This window comes from Esox lucius, chromosome 19, assembly GCF_011004845.1.
Source record: "Esox lucius isolate fEsoLuc1 chromosome 19, fEsoLuc1.pri, whole genome shotgun sequence".
In the NCBI taxonomy this organism is placed as follows: domain Eukaryota; kingdom Metazoa; phylum Chordata; class Actinopteri; order Esociformes; family Esocidae; genus Esox; species Esox lucius.
Window position 1 is genome coordinate 6,415,695 of NC_047587.1, and position 17,767 is coordinate 6,433,461.

At 42.5% G+C, this 17,767-nt stretch overlaps 1 protein-coding gene across 7 annotated transcripts in view; it reads left to right on the forward strand.

Annotated features, from left to right (window-relative positions):
• The window catches only part of fgd4a (FYVE, RhoGEF and PH domain containing 4a), a 67,429-nt gene that overhangs the window by 34,238 nt on the left and 15,424 nt on the right, over positions 1-17,767 (forward strand). For 5 of the 7 annotated variants that reach the window (XM_010883294.3, XM_010883296.3, XM_020040396.2 and 2 more), the window contains exons 3-5: positions 9,585-9,740; positions 10,484-10,670; positions 17,291-17,738. In XM_010883294.3, the coding sequence (XP_010881596.2) occupies positions 9,585-9,740; positions 10,484-10,670; positions 17,291-17,738 (791 nt within the window). Of the gene's footprint in view, positions 1-2,944; positions 3,134-9,584; positions 9,741-10,483; positions 10,671-16,089; positions 16,366-17,290; positions 17,739-17,767 lie in introns of those variants that run through there. The other 2 variants (XM_010883298.3, XM_010883297.3) reach the window with 2 other exon arrangements.

Here is a 17,767-nt window from a genome sequence, read left to right on the forward strand (position 1 = left end):
TCTAGTCTCTAGTAGTAGGGTGTTAGTTCTCTAGTCGTAGGGTGTTAGTTCTCTAGTCTCTAGTAGTAGAGTGTTAGTTCTCTAGTCGTAGGGTGTTAGTTCTTTAGTCGTAGGGTGTTAGTTCTTTAGTCGTAGGATGTTAGTTCTTTAGTCATAGGGTGTTAGTTCTCTAGTTGTAGGGTGTTAGTTCTCTAGTCGTAGGTTGTTCTCTATACTCTAGACATAGGGTGTTAGTTCTCTAGTCTGTAGTGGTAGGTTGTTAGTTCTCTAGTCTCTAGTAGTAGGGTTTTAGTTCACTAGTCTCTAGTAGTAGGTTGTTAGTTCTCTAGTCTCTAGTAACAGGGTGTTAGTTCTCTAGTAGCAGGTTGTTAGTTCTCTAGTCTCTAGTAGTAGGGTGTTAGTTCACTAGTCTCTAGTAGTAGGGTGTTAGTTCACTAGTCTCTAGTAGTAGGGTGTTAGTTCACTAGTCTCTAGTAGTATGGTGTTAGTTCTCTAGCCTCTAGTAGCAGGGTGTTAGTTCCTTTGTTAGATGCTGTGGAGTTCCCTAGTGTCTATTAATACAGTGTTAGCTCTTGTTGAGTGTACTAGAGAGAGTGACAGAGTGAAACTGAGTAGGAGACTTAGACTTTCATAACAAGATCAAAATAAATTTGATCAGTAAAAGGAGCGTGAGGAATTTGGTAAACATTTAAATACAGTTCATGTGGAAGGTGTGGATGTCAACTCTCATGAGTTTGTTATAGTTTATGAATGTATGATGTGTTTTATTACTTTCTCTCTGAACATATTCTTCCGATATTCTGATAGCTTGAAAATGGCATATATATATTTGTAATTGATTGTACTTTTATCTGAATAGGAGTCTAATCTGCTCAAGTCGTTTTGATGGACGTGCAAAAATTGTACACGATAATGAAGTAAAATGCTGCTTTTTTGTTTGTTCGCCTTCATGCTTGGTCAAAAATTCTGGCTCTTTAGAACTTTTCCAAGTGATCAGGAAAGAATAGCCATTTGTCATGTATATCTCCATCTCATCTCTCATCTCATCCGCTTATCCGGTATCGGGTCGCGGGGACAGCAGCTCCAGCAGGGGACCCCAAACTTCCCTTTCCCGAGCCACATTTGCCAGCTCTGACTGGGGGATCCCGAGACGTTCCCAGGCCAGTGTCGAAATATAATCTCTCCACCTAGTCCTGGGCCTACCCCGAGGTCTCCTCCCAGCTGGACGTGCCTGGAACACCTCCCTAGGGAGACGTCCTGGGGGCATCCTTACCAGATGCCCGAGCCACCTCAACTGTTTAACCAAGCATTTAAATGACATTGCGTAGAATGCCGAGTTTTTGAAAACAGCTCAAGGCATGTGAAACCGATGTATTTGAAAATCGTAAAATATTATCAGGACAGAGATAGGCCTGCAATTAAAGGTACCAGGGAAAAATGAAATGTACACAAAGGTACTGGTATCGACAGATTGTTTTTGGTGAATATCAGCTGCTGCTAACGGCCAACAATTTTCATTTTGGTCCGTCCCTATCAAAATCAACTTATCACAGGAGTGTTCACTGTGCCCATTCTATTACATGTTATGGACAGGGCTCGAAATTAACGGCGTTCTCAAATGAGAACTTGATGCGAGCAGTTTTTGTAATGTGACGTGGATATGGGGGGCAAAATGAAAGAGAGAAGATGCAACTATTGGATTGTGCCTTACTTCCTTTGGACAGTCAAATAAGCGTTTTTATAAACAAAATAGTTAAGAAATGCAGGAAAATTATTAAGTCTTCAGATAATATTGTGCTTCAATAAAGATTTTTTTTTTCCATTTTGGCTATGGGCCAAAGGAAGATAGGCGTTTCGGTTTTGAGCAATGATGCCTGGCTAGGCATTATGTAATTATTTAGGTTGTAAATGCAGAATCATTATAAAAAAGAAAATGATTATAATGTTGCGCATTTTGACATAGAATGTGAATTTCTAGAGGTTGCGTGTTCCGGGAGTTGCTGTGGCATTTGTCAAGAGATTGTGGTTGTGTGATCTAACTGGCCTGAAAGGAATGCACACTGTACGCCTAATACAAATATGTGACATCGTTTATTAAACGGCATACAACATAAAACCATTTTGATCTGTATCTATTGACCAGCCTTAGTCTGAGTATAGCTTGCAAAACGTGAACTAACTTCACTAGCTAGCTAGACAAATCTGTTTACTAGATGCCCAAGTGTATGGTAGAGACGTTTCAGCTATGATCAGGTGACTAAATATTTTGCTGACTGACGTTATTGTCAGTTATAGGATGTAAGTGTGGGTGAAGCAGAGAAAGGGAAATCTGGGGAACACGTGCTTTTAATGTGTGGTGTTATGGTGTTTAATCAGGCAGCTAGCAGTGGAATGGAATATCTCAGCATCTTCTCCATGGAATATTATGTCGTTTAAGTTAGAGTTCAATTAATAAAATGAAATAATTAATAACTAAACAAATGTTGTTTATGTAATGTCAATTGTCTGTGTCAGAAATAAACAAATTACTTAAAAAAAAGTGTTTCAAATTACACAAACCCATGCTGGCAAATGACCTAAACCCAAATGTAAACAAATTTAATCTAAATCTAAGTATTCTAATTTTGGGATGGGTCAAGTTCAGTTTTAGACGCCGGGACAGTGAGGAAAAAAGTTAGGTTCGAGCACTGGTTGCCGAGTTGCATAAACACATCCTTTCATAGCCAGGTCCCTCGTCAGTGTTATGGCTATGTGGCTGGCCTTGGTGTGTTATGTGTGCCTAGGTTTATTGTCTTTGTGCACTATGTACTCTGTCGCCGCTGTCCCCTTTGGTTGCTCTGAGGGAGGGGAGGACAGGGGAGGTAGAGAGGTGACGGAGGGAGGGAGGAGTCTTCTTGTTGAGTCTTCCCCCGACGCTGACTCACTTAGCACTGAGCTGCAGTGCCAGTCTGTCTGCCCATCTGTCTGCCCGCCTGTCTGTCTGCCTGTCTGTCTGTCTGCCTGGGAAGATCGGGGGTTTCTGCCAAACTCTCCTTTTCACTCATCGGGCTGGTTCCATATAACTCTGTGGGAGTGTTGATCTGCTTCGTGAGCCGTGGCAGGATTCCTTACGACTCTGTGGAAGAGGCTTTGGGTGAGTCGATCCAGTGGTTATGTCAGCTCTTCAGTTCTTATCTGTCCCTCTTGTTTTCTCTGGTTTCTTTGAGATGTGTATGTGATTGACATAGTTTTGTTAGGCGTGTTGCCACTGAGACTTGTGGATGTGGTGTTCATGTCAACCACATTTCAACCACATTTGGATTCACACTGGGCACTATGTCCATGAATCACTGGCAATGTCATACTGACCATTTACGATGAGACAAATACAGGCTTTTGCAGGGGCAGACTAATGATATGGTTGGTGATAAACTGTACTGGCTGTTGTTCTATTGCAAATGTAAAAAAAAAAACTATATTTGTTCTGTTCTTTGGGGTTTCCCAGAGTTAGACTACTCTCACAGCTGTTGACCTTTGCACTTAAAATATTAAGTACTGGGATGCTGTCAAGTTCTTCTCTGTTCACAGTATTTCAGAATTGCAGACAGCGTCCAGATTCTGTCCATGTTTACTCATATGTGAGTGAAGTTTTCCATCATATACTGGATATACACTCACCTAAAGGATTATTAGGAACACCATACTAATACTGTGTTTGACCCCCTTTCGCCTTCAGAACTGCCTAAATTCTACATGGCATTGATTCAACAAGGTGCTGAAAGCATTCTTTAGAAATGTTGGCCCATATTGATAGGATAGCATCTTGCAGTTGATGGAGATTTGTGGGATGCACATCCAGGGCACGAAGCTCCCGTTCCACCACATCCCAAAGATGCTCTATTGGGTTGAGATCTGGTGACTGTGGGGGCCATTTCAGTACAGTGAACTCATTGTCATGTTCAAGAAACCAATTTGAAATGATTCGATCTTTGTGACTTTGTGCATTATCCTGCTGGAAGTAGCCATCAGAGAATGGGTACATGGTGGTCATAAAGGGATGGACATGGTCAGAAACAATGCTCAGGTAGGCCGTGGCATTTAAACAATGCCCAATTGGCACTAAGGGGCCTAAAGTGTGTCAAGAAAACATCCCCCACACCATTACACCACCACCACCAGCCTGCACAGTGGTAACAAGGCATGATGGATCCATGTTCTCATTCTGTTTACGCCAAATTCTGACTACCATCTGACCAGGCAACATTCTTCCAGTCTTCAACTGTCCAATTTTGGTGAGCTTGTGCAAATTGTAGCCTCTTTTTCCTATTTGTAGTGGAGATGAGTGGTACCCAGTGGGGTCTTCTGCTGTTGTAGCCCATCCACCTCAAGGTTGTGCGTGTTTTGGCTTCACAAATGCTTTGCTGCATACCTCGGTTGTAACGAGTGGTTATTTCAGTCAAAGTTGCTCTTCTATCAGCTTGAATCAGTCGGCCCATTCTCCTCTGACCTCTAGCATCAACAAGGCATTTTCGCCCACAGGACTGCCGCATACTGGATGTTTTTCCCTTTTCACACCATTCTTTGTAAACCCTAGAAAGGGTTGTGCGTGAAAATCTCAGTAACTGAGCAGATTGTGAAATACTCAGACCGGCTCGTCTGGCACCAACAACCATGCCATGCTCAAAATTGCTTAAATCACCTTTCTTTCCCATTCTGACATTCAGTTTGGAGTTCAGGAGATTGTCTTGACCAGGGCCACACCCCTAAATGCATTGAAGTAACTGCCATGTGATTGGTTGATTAGATAATTGCATTAATGAGAAATTGAACAGGTGTTCCTAATAATCCTTTAGGTGAGTGTATATACATACATATATACCATCATAGTGTGGATGTAATGAGTTTGTAAGTGATTACATCCACACTATGATCTGAATTGTTTTCTCTATTTTTTGGTATTCCCACACAACCCTCTTCCTAACTAGGAATCACCATGAGAAATCCACATCTTATCCGTTGAAGATCCCAGGCAAGAGTGGATCCTTTTAGAACTGGGCCACGGTGCTTTGGTCTACATTAGTTTGGAATTAAAAGATGTGACTTGTGTCTCGGAGTGGTTCTCGGTCTGTCCCGCCAGCGTCTCACGATGCTAGCTGGCAGTTGATTGTTTCGAGGGCATTCACTCATGACCTCTGACTAAGTGGCAGAGAACAGGAGATAGAATGTTCAATGGGTTTAAAGAAGTAATGCCAGGTATGCTGTCAAGTGAAGTTCCAACTCCTGATGGGAAGTGACGGTAATACCCTGCCACACAGTCACCTCAGACTGGACGTCTTTTTCAGAATAATTAAGTTCCTTTAGGCTAGATGGGAAACTTCTGAGATTCCCTGCACTTCCCTTTTAATATGAAAATAAATTACTGGAAATTAAAAGTGCTGTTGTTAGATACAGCTTTTACAAAGCATCCACTCAAAAACAAGGTGCATTGCAAATGAGTCTCTCTCTCTGTTGACAGAGGAACTGGTTTTGTTAGATTGTGGATACATTCCTTCCTCCTGGAAGGAAAGTATCTGCAAGAAAAATGCATGTTGGTAAACAAGCATTATTTCTGTCAGGTTTGTCAGTGGGGCCAAGGACAGGGCAAAGGAAGGAGTCTTCTGGGGTTACACCGGTTATACATTGGAATCACACAGACCCTAACCTGAGGTAAAAATAAATCTGAATAGACCGTTGCTCACTCCAGTTCACTCTCCAGATGTCATTAAACTTTAAGTGTACAGAGTACTGGGACTATTTTCAGTTCTGTGTGCAATGGCAACGAAGTAATGAGGTTCGCTAATGAGGAGAATATTTTTAGCTTTTTTATATAATTGCAATAGATGCAATAGATGCCAAATAAATGGCTTTTATCATATATAATATTTTCAATTGATCCATTTTAAGGGATTTATTGGTGACCGTCTTGACAATCGGAGAAATAAATGCCATAATTACATCTAGGGTCGATCTAAACTTATCTTGAGAGGTGAACACCTTCAGGCTTGTTCTTTCTGCTGAATAGTAAAATATGTTTATGCCTAAACAAGATTTGTGCTAGTTGCCATGGCAGCCATTTTTCTGCAGTGTAAATCAATGACACAGCCTCAGGTGGGATTGGATTTACCTAAGCTGCCCTGTATTCACTGTTGACTATTGGATTTGGATACAAATTCTCATTAATTTCACACTTTCCAGTTTCCATTGAATCCTTTTGGGCCCTAGGCTAACTGATGTAGACTAACACAAGTTTCATTCTGCAACAGAAGACAAACTGAAAAATTTAAAAAGATGGGGGGGTTGATTCATTTCCTTCATAGTTTCATCATTTGTTATAGAAGTGGCTTTGTCTGGTCCAGTGCCGCCATGCTCCGATCTTGTGCGGTCCAGTTGGGGTCACTGTGTCTCAATCCTCAGAGAGAATGTGACCTCCCAGACCTGAGGTTGCTTGAATAGGTCCATCGCCTACAAGGCTGTCATACAGACAGTTTTTACATCAGCCACAACAACAGACAACTAACCCACCTCCTCCTGGCTGGAGCTCAAATGTGAATAGAATGAGAGGTCCTAAATGTGGCTCTGAAATAGTGGATAAAAGAGGCCCTTTGTCCTCCCTAACAACTTAATGTTCACATGCTTTGGTTTAGCAGGGTACTGGCTGCCCCTTTGCATGGGGTCTGTGATGGGCGTCTTGTAACGAGTGGAGACTGCTCTCAATTTGAATATTTGAGTTAACACTTAACAGAAACATTTAAACAGAAACATTTAATCAGTGTTGTGAAATGATCAGGAGAGCAGTTAAAGAAGGGATCTCTGAAGGAGACAGTCAAAACATAACTTCCTATGCTCTCAAATCCTCTCCCATCCCCTTTGTGTGTGTGTGTGTGTGTGCTAGAAGCAGATGTCCCAGCAAACCATTTCCCCAGAGAACTAAGGTAAACATTAGCCCGAACTGCTGGTAGTGTTATATATATTCCCCCCTTTTAGTCCCTAGGGTTTAAGATAATCTGATCAGAGGGCAACTTCCTCCTACTTAAAACCACAGACGAAAAAAGAGTCCGGGCCAGAGGTTAGCGCCTGTTTACTTCAGTCATATCCAGTACATCCAGAAGTACATGGTAGCTACTCTGTCATGTGAAGGGTCTGCATTTCGCTGTGTTTATAACATGGAAGTGATGTACAGCAGGATTACTGGGTGTTTGACATGATTTATTAAAGGGTTTCACAGACACACTCTAAAATCACTAACATATATAACCCATAAATTGGTAATCTGGGGCAAAACGTTCTAAATTGACCCTTTTTTAAATGATTGCAGATGTAGATTGTCAATGTAATCAACCAACTTCTTGAGACTCACTCTTAAATTATCCATTAAACTGGGCTGGGTTTAGAAAGTCACCCCCAGCAGATCGTGGGACCTTCACTGTTAGTCACTACTTGACCACATCTTGTGAAAGCCCTGTTGTCAGTAACTGAAGCCGAGCTGTAAAAATAGTGTATGTAAAGTGTGTGTGTGTGTGTGTGCGTGTATATATACATACAACATGCACACAATTATTTTAGCTGTTTTTACATTAGTGTGATAAATGCTATATAGGGTGAACAGGACTTTCTAGAGCTCAGATGCCTTATCTTTGAATTTATTTGAGGAGATTGAGTGTATGCAGTGTCTAGAGAAAAGTCTACACCCCCTTTAAAGGTTTCACATTTTGTCATGCCTGTACTTCAGATTGTTTTACATTTAAAGGAAAGGGTATTCATTTAAATGTTGTCCACTTCTTTTCATATCATACTTCACATTTTAAAGGGGATTTTTGTTATTATGAAATAAATTATATATTAAAAATACAAAAAGCAAATATCATAATTGGATAAATCTCAACGCGCCTGAGTTAATGCTTGGTAGAAACATGTTTGGCTTGCTCGTCTTTCCAAAACTGTTCAAGCTCTGTCAGTCTCCTTCAGGAGCTCCAACGGACAGCAATCTTCAAGTGATGCCACAAAGGTCGGATTTGAGTTAGGTCTGGGTTCTGGCTGAACCACTCAAGAACATCTTTCATATTATTCTCTGTACACTCCACTGTGGCTTTGGATGTCCGCTTTGGGTTGTTTTCGTGCTGAAATAAAGAACTCTACAAGAATTTGTAACTTGTAGAGTTCTTAGGATGTCTTGTCACCAGGTCCTGGTGGTCCCATAAACCTTCCTGTTCTTGATAACGGTCTTGACTGGCCTACAAGGGCTATTTGTGGCATTCATACCCAAACACTGATCAGTGTCTCTCTGGAACTTCTTCCCGTAGTTGTTTTGAAATCTCCATTTTGCTCATGATTGAGTGGTTGTTTTTGAATTCATCACCCAAACCAGGTGAGCTCACAGACCGACCCAGCTGAAAATCCTCAGCAGGGTGGAGACTCTCTGTGGGCAATACAATGAGAAGGTGTCCAGGTCACATTTGAATGATTCCTATCATTAGTAGGATGGGACTTCACTAACATGTTCTTTCAATCGACACGTTGTCGTCAAAAACGTGTAGAAAGACGCGTGATTGCATAATCATATGCAGTAATGCAGTCTCTGCCTCTCAGAGACAATGGACAACGTTTCCCATTGACATCCTGTATATCTGCTGAGGAGAGGTTTTTGTTAGTGTAAACTCAATGTATTTACTCCACTGCTTTTAATGGAAACTACCAGGATTGATGAAGCTCTTCATGTCTCTACAATGTAACAATACCACTTTGCTTTGTCTGTTAGTCTCTCTCTCTCTTTGTTCATTTGTTAAGGCTGGGGACCATCTGTCACTAGCTAGTTAGACCAGGCTCAGTGTTATTGAAAATCAACTGGATCATTAGCTGGATAATGAAGTACATGGAGACTTGAATGTTTGGCTTCAGGCCATTTGTGTTCTGTGTGTTTTTGCACGCTCATCTGTGGTCCAAATGGCCAAGGGCAGATTCGACTTAGAAAGGTACACATTTCCTAGTGTTAGTGTACATATACAGACAAGACTCCCAGTAATAACTATTAGTTATCGAAGATTGTTTGAAGACCAAGGAGGACACCTTTGTTAATTGGCTGTCTAGCATGACCCGTGTGCAATAGGAAGTGGTTGTACAGTGGGTTAGATACTGAGAAATACTGCAGACTACACAACTTTGATCATCAGTCTATAATAAGTGAACAGTATCGGATGACGCATATTTGTGTTTTCGAAGAGCTTTGGGACGGCTGTGCATCAGCCCTCACCTAATCAGAACAGGCGTGGAATTCATATTATGTACGCTATGTGTTTCAGGTAATGTAGCATTGGGTAATGTACTGTATGTAATAAGGAGAAGCTTGGTACAGTAAGGTACGTTCTGTGAGTGGTTGGTGCAGCAACACGGATGTGAAATCACAAAAACAGGACATGTGTGAGATCCTCTTTCAAAATGAATTATCGTTAGGTTGAATTCTCCGTTGTCCATGAAGTCTATACACTTCACTTACTCAGACGCGCCAGGGCCAAATGAGTGTTGTCGGGAATTGAGAATCTCACTGTTCCTCTTTGATCTCTCTCTTCTAGCTTTAAGCAGCAGTCCCTCTGAACACGCCAGCAGCCCCCCCAGTGTGAGGGTTAGTTGGAAACTTCCGGGTGGGAAGAATCCCATTGAGAAGAGGAGGGGGAGTGTCAATGGAAGAGGCTCGGCCAGCAGGCCCTTACCACAGTCCAAACCACAAGGTACAGTTAATAGTCCCCTGTATTATAAGCCCACTTAGATGGGTTTTTTCCCGGGCGACTTATCTACAGTGACTAGGCCTATATATGCTAGAATACTATAGGTGACCCCAATGGGATTCAAACCCATGACCCTGGTGTTGTTAGTGCCACATTAACTAAGCCACACAGGACACACTGTTTGGATATACTGACACTTGGTCACGTCTAGGTAATGTCACGTGACCCAGGACATGCAAGACAAAACAGCTCAAGCTACACGAAAGAGTTATTTATGTAGCCAAACACAGTGGTAAATGTTTTTATTTTCCACTATTTAAACAAACTTAATCACTCTGTAGTGGTTAAAAGGACAAACCTTACCTTTGATATTACAGCAGGCCATTTAGCATTCCCTCTATTGGTTATCAATAGTGAAAAATGAATACTTATTTATACCAAAAATACTGCTACTCCACACAGTGGCTATATTTTAAACTCAGTCTGGATGCTAGAGGTTATGCCAAAAAGTAGACATGTTTTGCAGGTTTCCACTGTCGGCTCTGGTAGAAGACACTCTTGGAATAAGACTAGCTTTTAGTAACCTGTGCTGCCACCTTGTGTTGGAACGGTACATGACAGCCTGGCACAAAACCAACCATGAACTGCTGGTGTTGGGTTTCTGTCCTGTCTTCAGTCCATTCATAGAGCAGCCCCATTCGTAGTGAAACGATGTTCTTACCTTTCTTGGCTTTCATCCCCTCCAGTGCCTCCAAAGCCACAGCACCTCCAGAACTTGATGTCGGAGCCCGCCCGCCCCCAACGGACGCTGGGGTGCGTGGAGAGAGCACTCCTCAGAGCCACTATGGATGAAGGAGGTGGGGCAGTGACAGGGAGGGGCCGGGAGAAACCCTCCAAAGTGTTGGACCTCATCAACCGCTTTGAGGAGAACAGGTAGAGCAACAGGCAGAACTCTGTGCTTTTAATCTGGGTTGGGAAGATCAAATGGGGAAAGTATACATTACATATACAGTGAGGGAAAAAATTATTTGATCCCCTGCTGATTTTGTACATTTGCCCACTGACAAAGAAATGATCGGTCTATAATTTTAATGGTAGGTTTATTTGAACAGTGAGAGACAGAGTAACAACAACAAAATCCAGAAAAACGTGTGTTATAAATTGATTTGCATTTTAATGAGTGAAATACGTATTCGACCCCTTTGCAAAACATGACTAAGTACTCGGTGGGAAAACCCTTCACAGAGGTCTTACGCTTCTTGTAGTTGGCCACCAGGTTTGCACACATCTCAGGAGGGATTTTGTACCACTCCTCTTTGCAGATCTTCTCCAAGTCATTAAGGTTTTGAGGCTGACGTTTGGCAACTGGAACCTTCAGCTCCCTCCACAGATTTTCTATGGGATTAATGTATGGAGACAGGCTAGGCCACTCCAGGACCTTAATGTGCTTCTTCTTGAGTCACTCCTTTGTTGCCTTGGCCGTGTGTTTTGGGTCATTTTCATGCTGGAATACCCATCCACGACCCATTTTCAATTCCCTGGTTGAGGGAAGTCGGTTCTCACCCAAGATGTGACGGTACACAGCCCCGTCCATCGTCCCTTTGATGCGGTGAAGTTGTTCTGTCCCCTTAGCAGAAAAACACCCCCATAGCATAATGTTTCCACCTCCATGACGGTGGGGATGGTGTTCTTGGGGTCATAGGCGGCATTCCTCCTCCTCCAAACACGGCGAGTTGAGTTGATGCCAAAGAGCTTGATTTTGGTCTCATCTGACCACAACACTTTCACCCAGTTCTCCTCTGAATCGTTCAGACCTTGCGAGCACTGCAGGATTTCAGTCCTTCACAGCGTAATGTGTTACCAATTGTTTTCTGGTGACTATGGTCCCAGCTGCCTTGAGATCATTGACAAGATCATGCCGTGTAGTTCTTGGCTGATTCCTCACCGTTCTCATGATCACTGCAACTCCACGAGGTGAGATCTTGCATGGAGCCCCAGACTGAGGGAGATTGACAGTTCTTTTGTGTTTCTTCCATTTGCTAATAATCGCACCAACTGTTGTCACCTTCTCACCAAGCTGCTTGGCGATGGTCTTGTAGCCCATTCCAGCCTTGTGTAGGTCTACAATCTTGTCCCTGACATTCTTGGACAGCTCTTTGGTCTTGGCCATGGTGGAGAGTTTGGAATCTGATTGATTGATTGCTTCTGAGGACAGGTTCCTTTTATACAGGTAAGAAACTGAGATTAGGACCACTCCCTTTAAAAGTGTGCTCCTAATCTCAGCTCGTTACTTGTATAAAAGCAACCTGGGAGCCAGAAATCTTTCTGATTGAGAGGGGATCAAATACTTATTAAAATGCAAATCAATTTATAACATTTTTGACATGCGTTTTTCTGGATTTTTCTTGACTCTCACTGTTCAAATGAACCTACCATTAAAATGATAGACTGATCATTTCTTTGTCAGTGGGCAAATGTACAAAATCAGCAAGGGATCAAAAAAAATTCCCTCACTGTAGACATAGAAAAGTATAAATGATATAGAGATATATACGCTAACTCTAATATGAGTGCAAGTATGGCCTTTGTGTGTTTCTTTAAATATATCTGGGGTAACTGCTGAGACAGAAAGAGAGAAAATGAAAAGGAGAGAAACTAACACTTCTCAGAAGTATTCCCCTTGAACTTTTCCACATGTTATTGTGTTACAACATGAAATCAAAATGAAAACTAAATTGAGTTTTTGCCACTTATTAGCACAAATAATTACATATATGAAAGAGAAAAATTAAGCCTATTATAAATTGTTTTAAATTAATTTCAAATGAAAATAATTGATTGCATAAGTGTTCACCCCAATTTCATTAATATTTGGTAGATGGATTATTGTCAGTAATTACTGCCATGAGTCTTTGCGTAAGTCTCTACCAGCTTTGCAAATCTGGTTCTCCGCCGCCCCCCCCCCCCCCCCCCCCCCCCCCCCAAATCCGCCCCCCCCCCTCCCCTTTCTTTGCTCTAGCTTTCTGTTAAACTGGATGAGGATCTTTGGTGAACAACAATTTTAAATTCTTTCCACATATTCTCAAGGTTTTGACTTGGCCACTGCAGGACATTGCCTTTTTTTTTTTAAGTAACTCCATTGTGGCTTTGGCTGTTAGTTTTGGGGGTCATTGTCCTGCTGAATTGTGAATCTTCTCCCAGGTCTCTTGCAGACTTCAGCAGGTATTCTTCCACAATTTATTTGTACTTTGCTCCATCTATTTTGCTTCTTTCATAACATGTTTCCAGACCTTGACAAGGGAAGCATCCCCATAGCATGATGCTGCCACCGCTATGCTTCACTGTAGGGATGGTGTTTTCAGGAAAATGGTCTCATCCCACCACAGAATCCTCTTCCCACATGCCTTCTGGCAAACTTGATCTGTGATTTGATGTTTTATTCAACAATGACTTTTTTTTGGCAATCTCCTGTAAAGGACACTTTTCTGAAGCTTCCGGGATATATTTGCTCAGCCATGAAAATAATTTAACTCCTTTTGAGTTGCCATTGGACTCTTGGTGGTCTCCCTGGGCAGTGCCTTTCTCACCCGGATTCTCAGTTTTTGGGCACAGCCTGTTGTAGACAGATTTACATCTGTGCCATATTCTCTCCATTTGTTAATAATGGACATTACTCTGCACCAAGGGATATTCAATGCCTTGGAAATGTTCTTATATCCATCCCCTGATTGGGGCTTTTGAAGAACCGTATTCTATATTTGCTTTGAATGTATTTTTGTCATCATAATATTTTTGTTAGGAATTTTACTACCCAAATGTTGGCCCTCACAGAGAAAGGTGTACTTGTCTGAAATCATGTGAAAGACCTTAATTAAAAATTAAAGAGCATGAATGAATGAAAATGTCCTCAAAACAGACACTGACAAAACAGAACTCACACTAATTTGAACCAAATCCACCCTCACCAAAACTGGCACTTTCACTCTCAGCATCGATGACTCCATTGTTTCTCCATGCCCCCACGCATGTAACCTTGGCGTGATTCTGGACTCTACACTCTCCTTTGATCAGCACATTAAACAGACTGTAAAATCTTCATTCTTCCATCCCGGCAACATGGCCAAACTCAGACCTTCCCTCTCCCGTCCTGCTGCTGAAACCCTAATACATGCATTCTTAACCTCCCGTCTGGACTCCTGTAACTCCCTACTTACCGGCGACAAATCTACATCCCTCCATAAACTCCAAATGGTTCAAAACTCTGCAGCCAGACTACTCACTCACACCAAGTCCCAGCTGCATATCACCCCTATCCTCTGTGAGTTACACTGGCTTCCTGTCTCTCAACACATTGACTACAAGATCCTCCTACTGACATATAAAGCCCTAAACAATATGGTCCCTGCCTACCTCTCTGACCTTCTTCTTCCGTATCAACCCACACGCTCACTCTGTTCTGGTACTGCAGGCTTCCTCATAATACCCAAGTCCAAACTCCCAGGCTTTGGTGACAGGGCATTCTCAAGGGTTGCTCCCAGGCTCTGGAGGAAGGGGATTTTCCACTGTATAAAACATAATCTCCTTTCACCCTTCATTTGGCTGGTGACACTCAAGTGGATCTCTTGTGTCAAGTAACTTCTGCTTTTTCGTTATTCTTCTAAATAGTAAAAGGAATTAGGAACAAACTTTTACACCACATGTATTGACTTCAAACTAATTACAACACTCATGTCAGCCTGAATTATGCATTTTAGTAGACAAACTTTTAAAAGTATTCACCACCTTGGACTTTTCCACATTTTATTGCATTACAATAAGAAATAAAAATTCTAAATGAAATACAAATATAAAACATAATATAACTGATTGCATAATTATTCACCTCCTTTGTTATGACAAATCTGAATAAGCTGTGGTGCCACTAGTTGTATTCAGAATTCATGTAATTAGTTGAATTGAGTCAACCAATGAATAATAAAAATAATGCATTATATTTAAATAGGGCTTTTCAAGGACCCAAAGACACGTTACAAAATGAACATGGAACAGAAACAAAGAAATACCATGAGAAAACAAAGAAGATTGACAGAATGGGATTGGACATGGCTAGGTGCAGGCGATTCTGAACAGATGAGTCTTGAGGCGTGGCTAGAAGATGGGGACAGTCTGAGAGTCACGGAAGGTTTTGGGGAGAGAGTTCCAGAGTCTTGGAATAACACTTGAGAAAGCCCTGTCACCTTATTGTAGGAGAGAGCTCATTCTTTTAGGATGAAGCCTATATAAAAGATAACAACATTAAACGACTGGAAATCCTGCAGAGGATTTATTCAGCTTTTATAATGTTCTGTGTCTGTCTAAATAATTCTGTTGTATTCTCTATCAAACGGTCTGGCTATATGAATATACCAGTTGTCATTGGTCCCACGAGGTCAGGACTGATCAATTCCTCATAACCAAAACAGTCATTCTCAGATTGGGTTGTGGCTAATAATGTGTGGCGTATGTACAAGCTATTCATTGTAAGTTGCTATTGTCCTAGCTATTGTTTTATCTGCCTTCCTGTGTCTAAATGTGTTTTCCTATGACTTCTAGAAGTGTTTTCAGTCCTACATGCTTACAAAGCCTTGCAGTGATTTCAGCACCATGTGTTGTGAGGAAGCCTGTTTGTGAGAGCTTGAAAGGCGGAAACAATGGTGCCCTTGTGTTAACTAAAGTAGAGTCCAACGGCTTTTAACTAGTATTCCCAACCCAGGCCTGTACAGGCCAACTAAGGTCTCTGTCCCTCTGACTGAACTGGGATTCAGTTCAACAGACGAACACCAGCCTCTGTGTACATTACAATAATCTGTCTTACTTTCAGTTTGTTTCTGGACAGTGGGTATAGCTTTAAATGATATAATTGTCAGACCTGGGTTTCAAATACTAAAGCTATGTACCTGTCTAAACTTGCCTGTCCTAATAAACGAGTGGGAACATCCGAAAACTGAAAGTCATACCCAACTGGCCACATAAGCAAAGACACAATGGATTTAATCCCGGGTCTGGGATTTATTGGTAAACCTGTTCTGTACATAACTTTAAAGCAAAGGTTACATTGATTTCATGTGCAGTATATGTGAAATCAAAGCTTTGAATTGCAGAAGTTCCTTGCTCAAGTGTTTTCTATGGCTTTCCCCAATATTCACTGACCGTCCACGATTTTGCTCGGCAGGAATTTGACATCCGAGCAGAGAAATAAGAGCACCGACTATGGTCCGGCGTACAAAGAGACTAATCTGTAGATTGTACATCCGCCTCTGTTGTTCCTCTATTTATACACACTTCCTGCTTTAACGGCACTCACCCCTTGGTGTGAGGAGGGTTCAGAACTGTTGCTGTGAGCTTTTCACTCTCTGTTCTTGTTCTAGATGTGTTGTTCCTGTCTCTGTGGATTAGGGATTTGTGTACAGGAGGTGGGCAGGGAGGCAGGGCTGTGGCTCAGTCTCTTTTGGCTACCCGAGGAAGTCAAGGGCCACTGTTTTCCGATCAGACATTGATAGTTTAGGTTAGCCCCGGACCGGTGCTGGATTGGTCACTAGTCCATGGACCTGCAGGACAGTGATGGCTGGGAAGTGTCATCTGAGTGCAGGTGGGTCAGTCTGGGAAACAGCTGGTCGAGCGGCAGGATATGGTCTTGCCAAATATAGGGCTGTTTGTGTGGTTGTCTGTGACCTTTTATTATTTAAATTGTTATTATATTGCAATGTTGAGGGAGCCACCGTTTCACTGCATCACTGCGCTTTGTGTGGGAGTGTGTGTTTTAGGTCTAACTATACTGATGGGGACCAAATTTCCCCATGAGTATAGTAAAACCAGAAAAAACTTGACTGATCTTTTGCTGGTCCCCATGAGGCAAAAGTCAATTTCCGGCTCAGGGTTTAGGTTTAGGGTCAAACATAAAATTAATTAGTTTAAGTTACATCTAGGTAAAGTTTAGGCATAAATGTTACTAAATTGAGGTTATGATTAGGATAAGGTTTAGATTAGGGTTAGGTTAAGGTTAGGTTTAGGGTTTGGTTTAGGGTTAAGATTAGGGCAAGGGAGCATGCAATATCTATTTTCTGGTCCCCATGAGGATAGCCATTCAAACTTGTGTGTACATTAGTCTATTAGTGTGTGCGTGTATGTTAGTGTATGTAGTTGCATGCAGACATTCCAAAGTAGGACAGTAGAATATCTCCATGGAATACTTCTCTACCTCTCCAGTCCTGCTCTCATTCCTGCCCCACTCTCCCTCTGCCACATGCTCTCACACTGTCTCACAGCCCACAGCAGCACGATGACACGAGGAAGTTTGTGCGTCTTTACTGTTTTATTTTTAACCTGGGCTCATACTGTGGTGCTGCCAGCCAGCCTTTCTCTCACTGTCAGAGAGTTCACTGCACCAGCCAGCTGAACAGCCACTGAACATACTCTCTCCATTCTTTCCCTCTCCTGTCGTCTTTTGGTTTTTATTGTTTATCGCATGTGTTCTCTGACTTCCTCTTGCTCTCTCTCTTCCTCTTCTTTCACAGCCAGTCGGAAACCAAGAGGGAGGGCTCTCCACTCAAGCAGCTCAGCAAGTCACCCCTCAGTAGCCCGGCTCATCGGAGCTACCCGAGACAGTCCGAGTCCAAACCAGAGTACAACGACGTCAATTCCTTAGGTTCACCCCCGGAACCCCAGTGGGATGCCCACAGAGCGGGATCTAACGGGGTGCTAGCCCAGATGGACGGGGACCTGGAGTCTGAGTCCCTGAGTACGGACACTGACCTGGTGAATGGGGAAATGGGGGATGGGAGCGCGGAGCAAAGTGGGGATCACTCACCTCCAAATACAGAAAACCACAGTGATACTGAGACAGAGAGCCGGACTGAGCCGGATCCTGTGACTGGGGGCTGTACTGGGGAGGACGGTGGACCTTCAGTAGAACCCCAACAGGAACAATGCAGGGAGGAGGAGATTGAAGAGCAGAAAGTTCCGGTAAGCCAGTCTATCTGCACCGGTCTCTC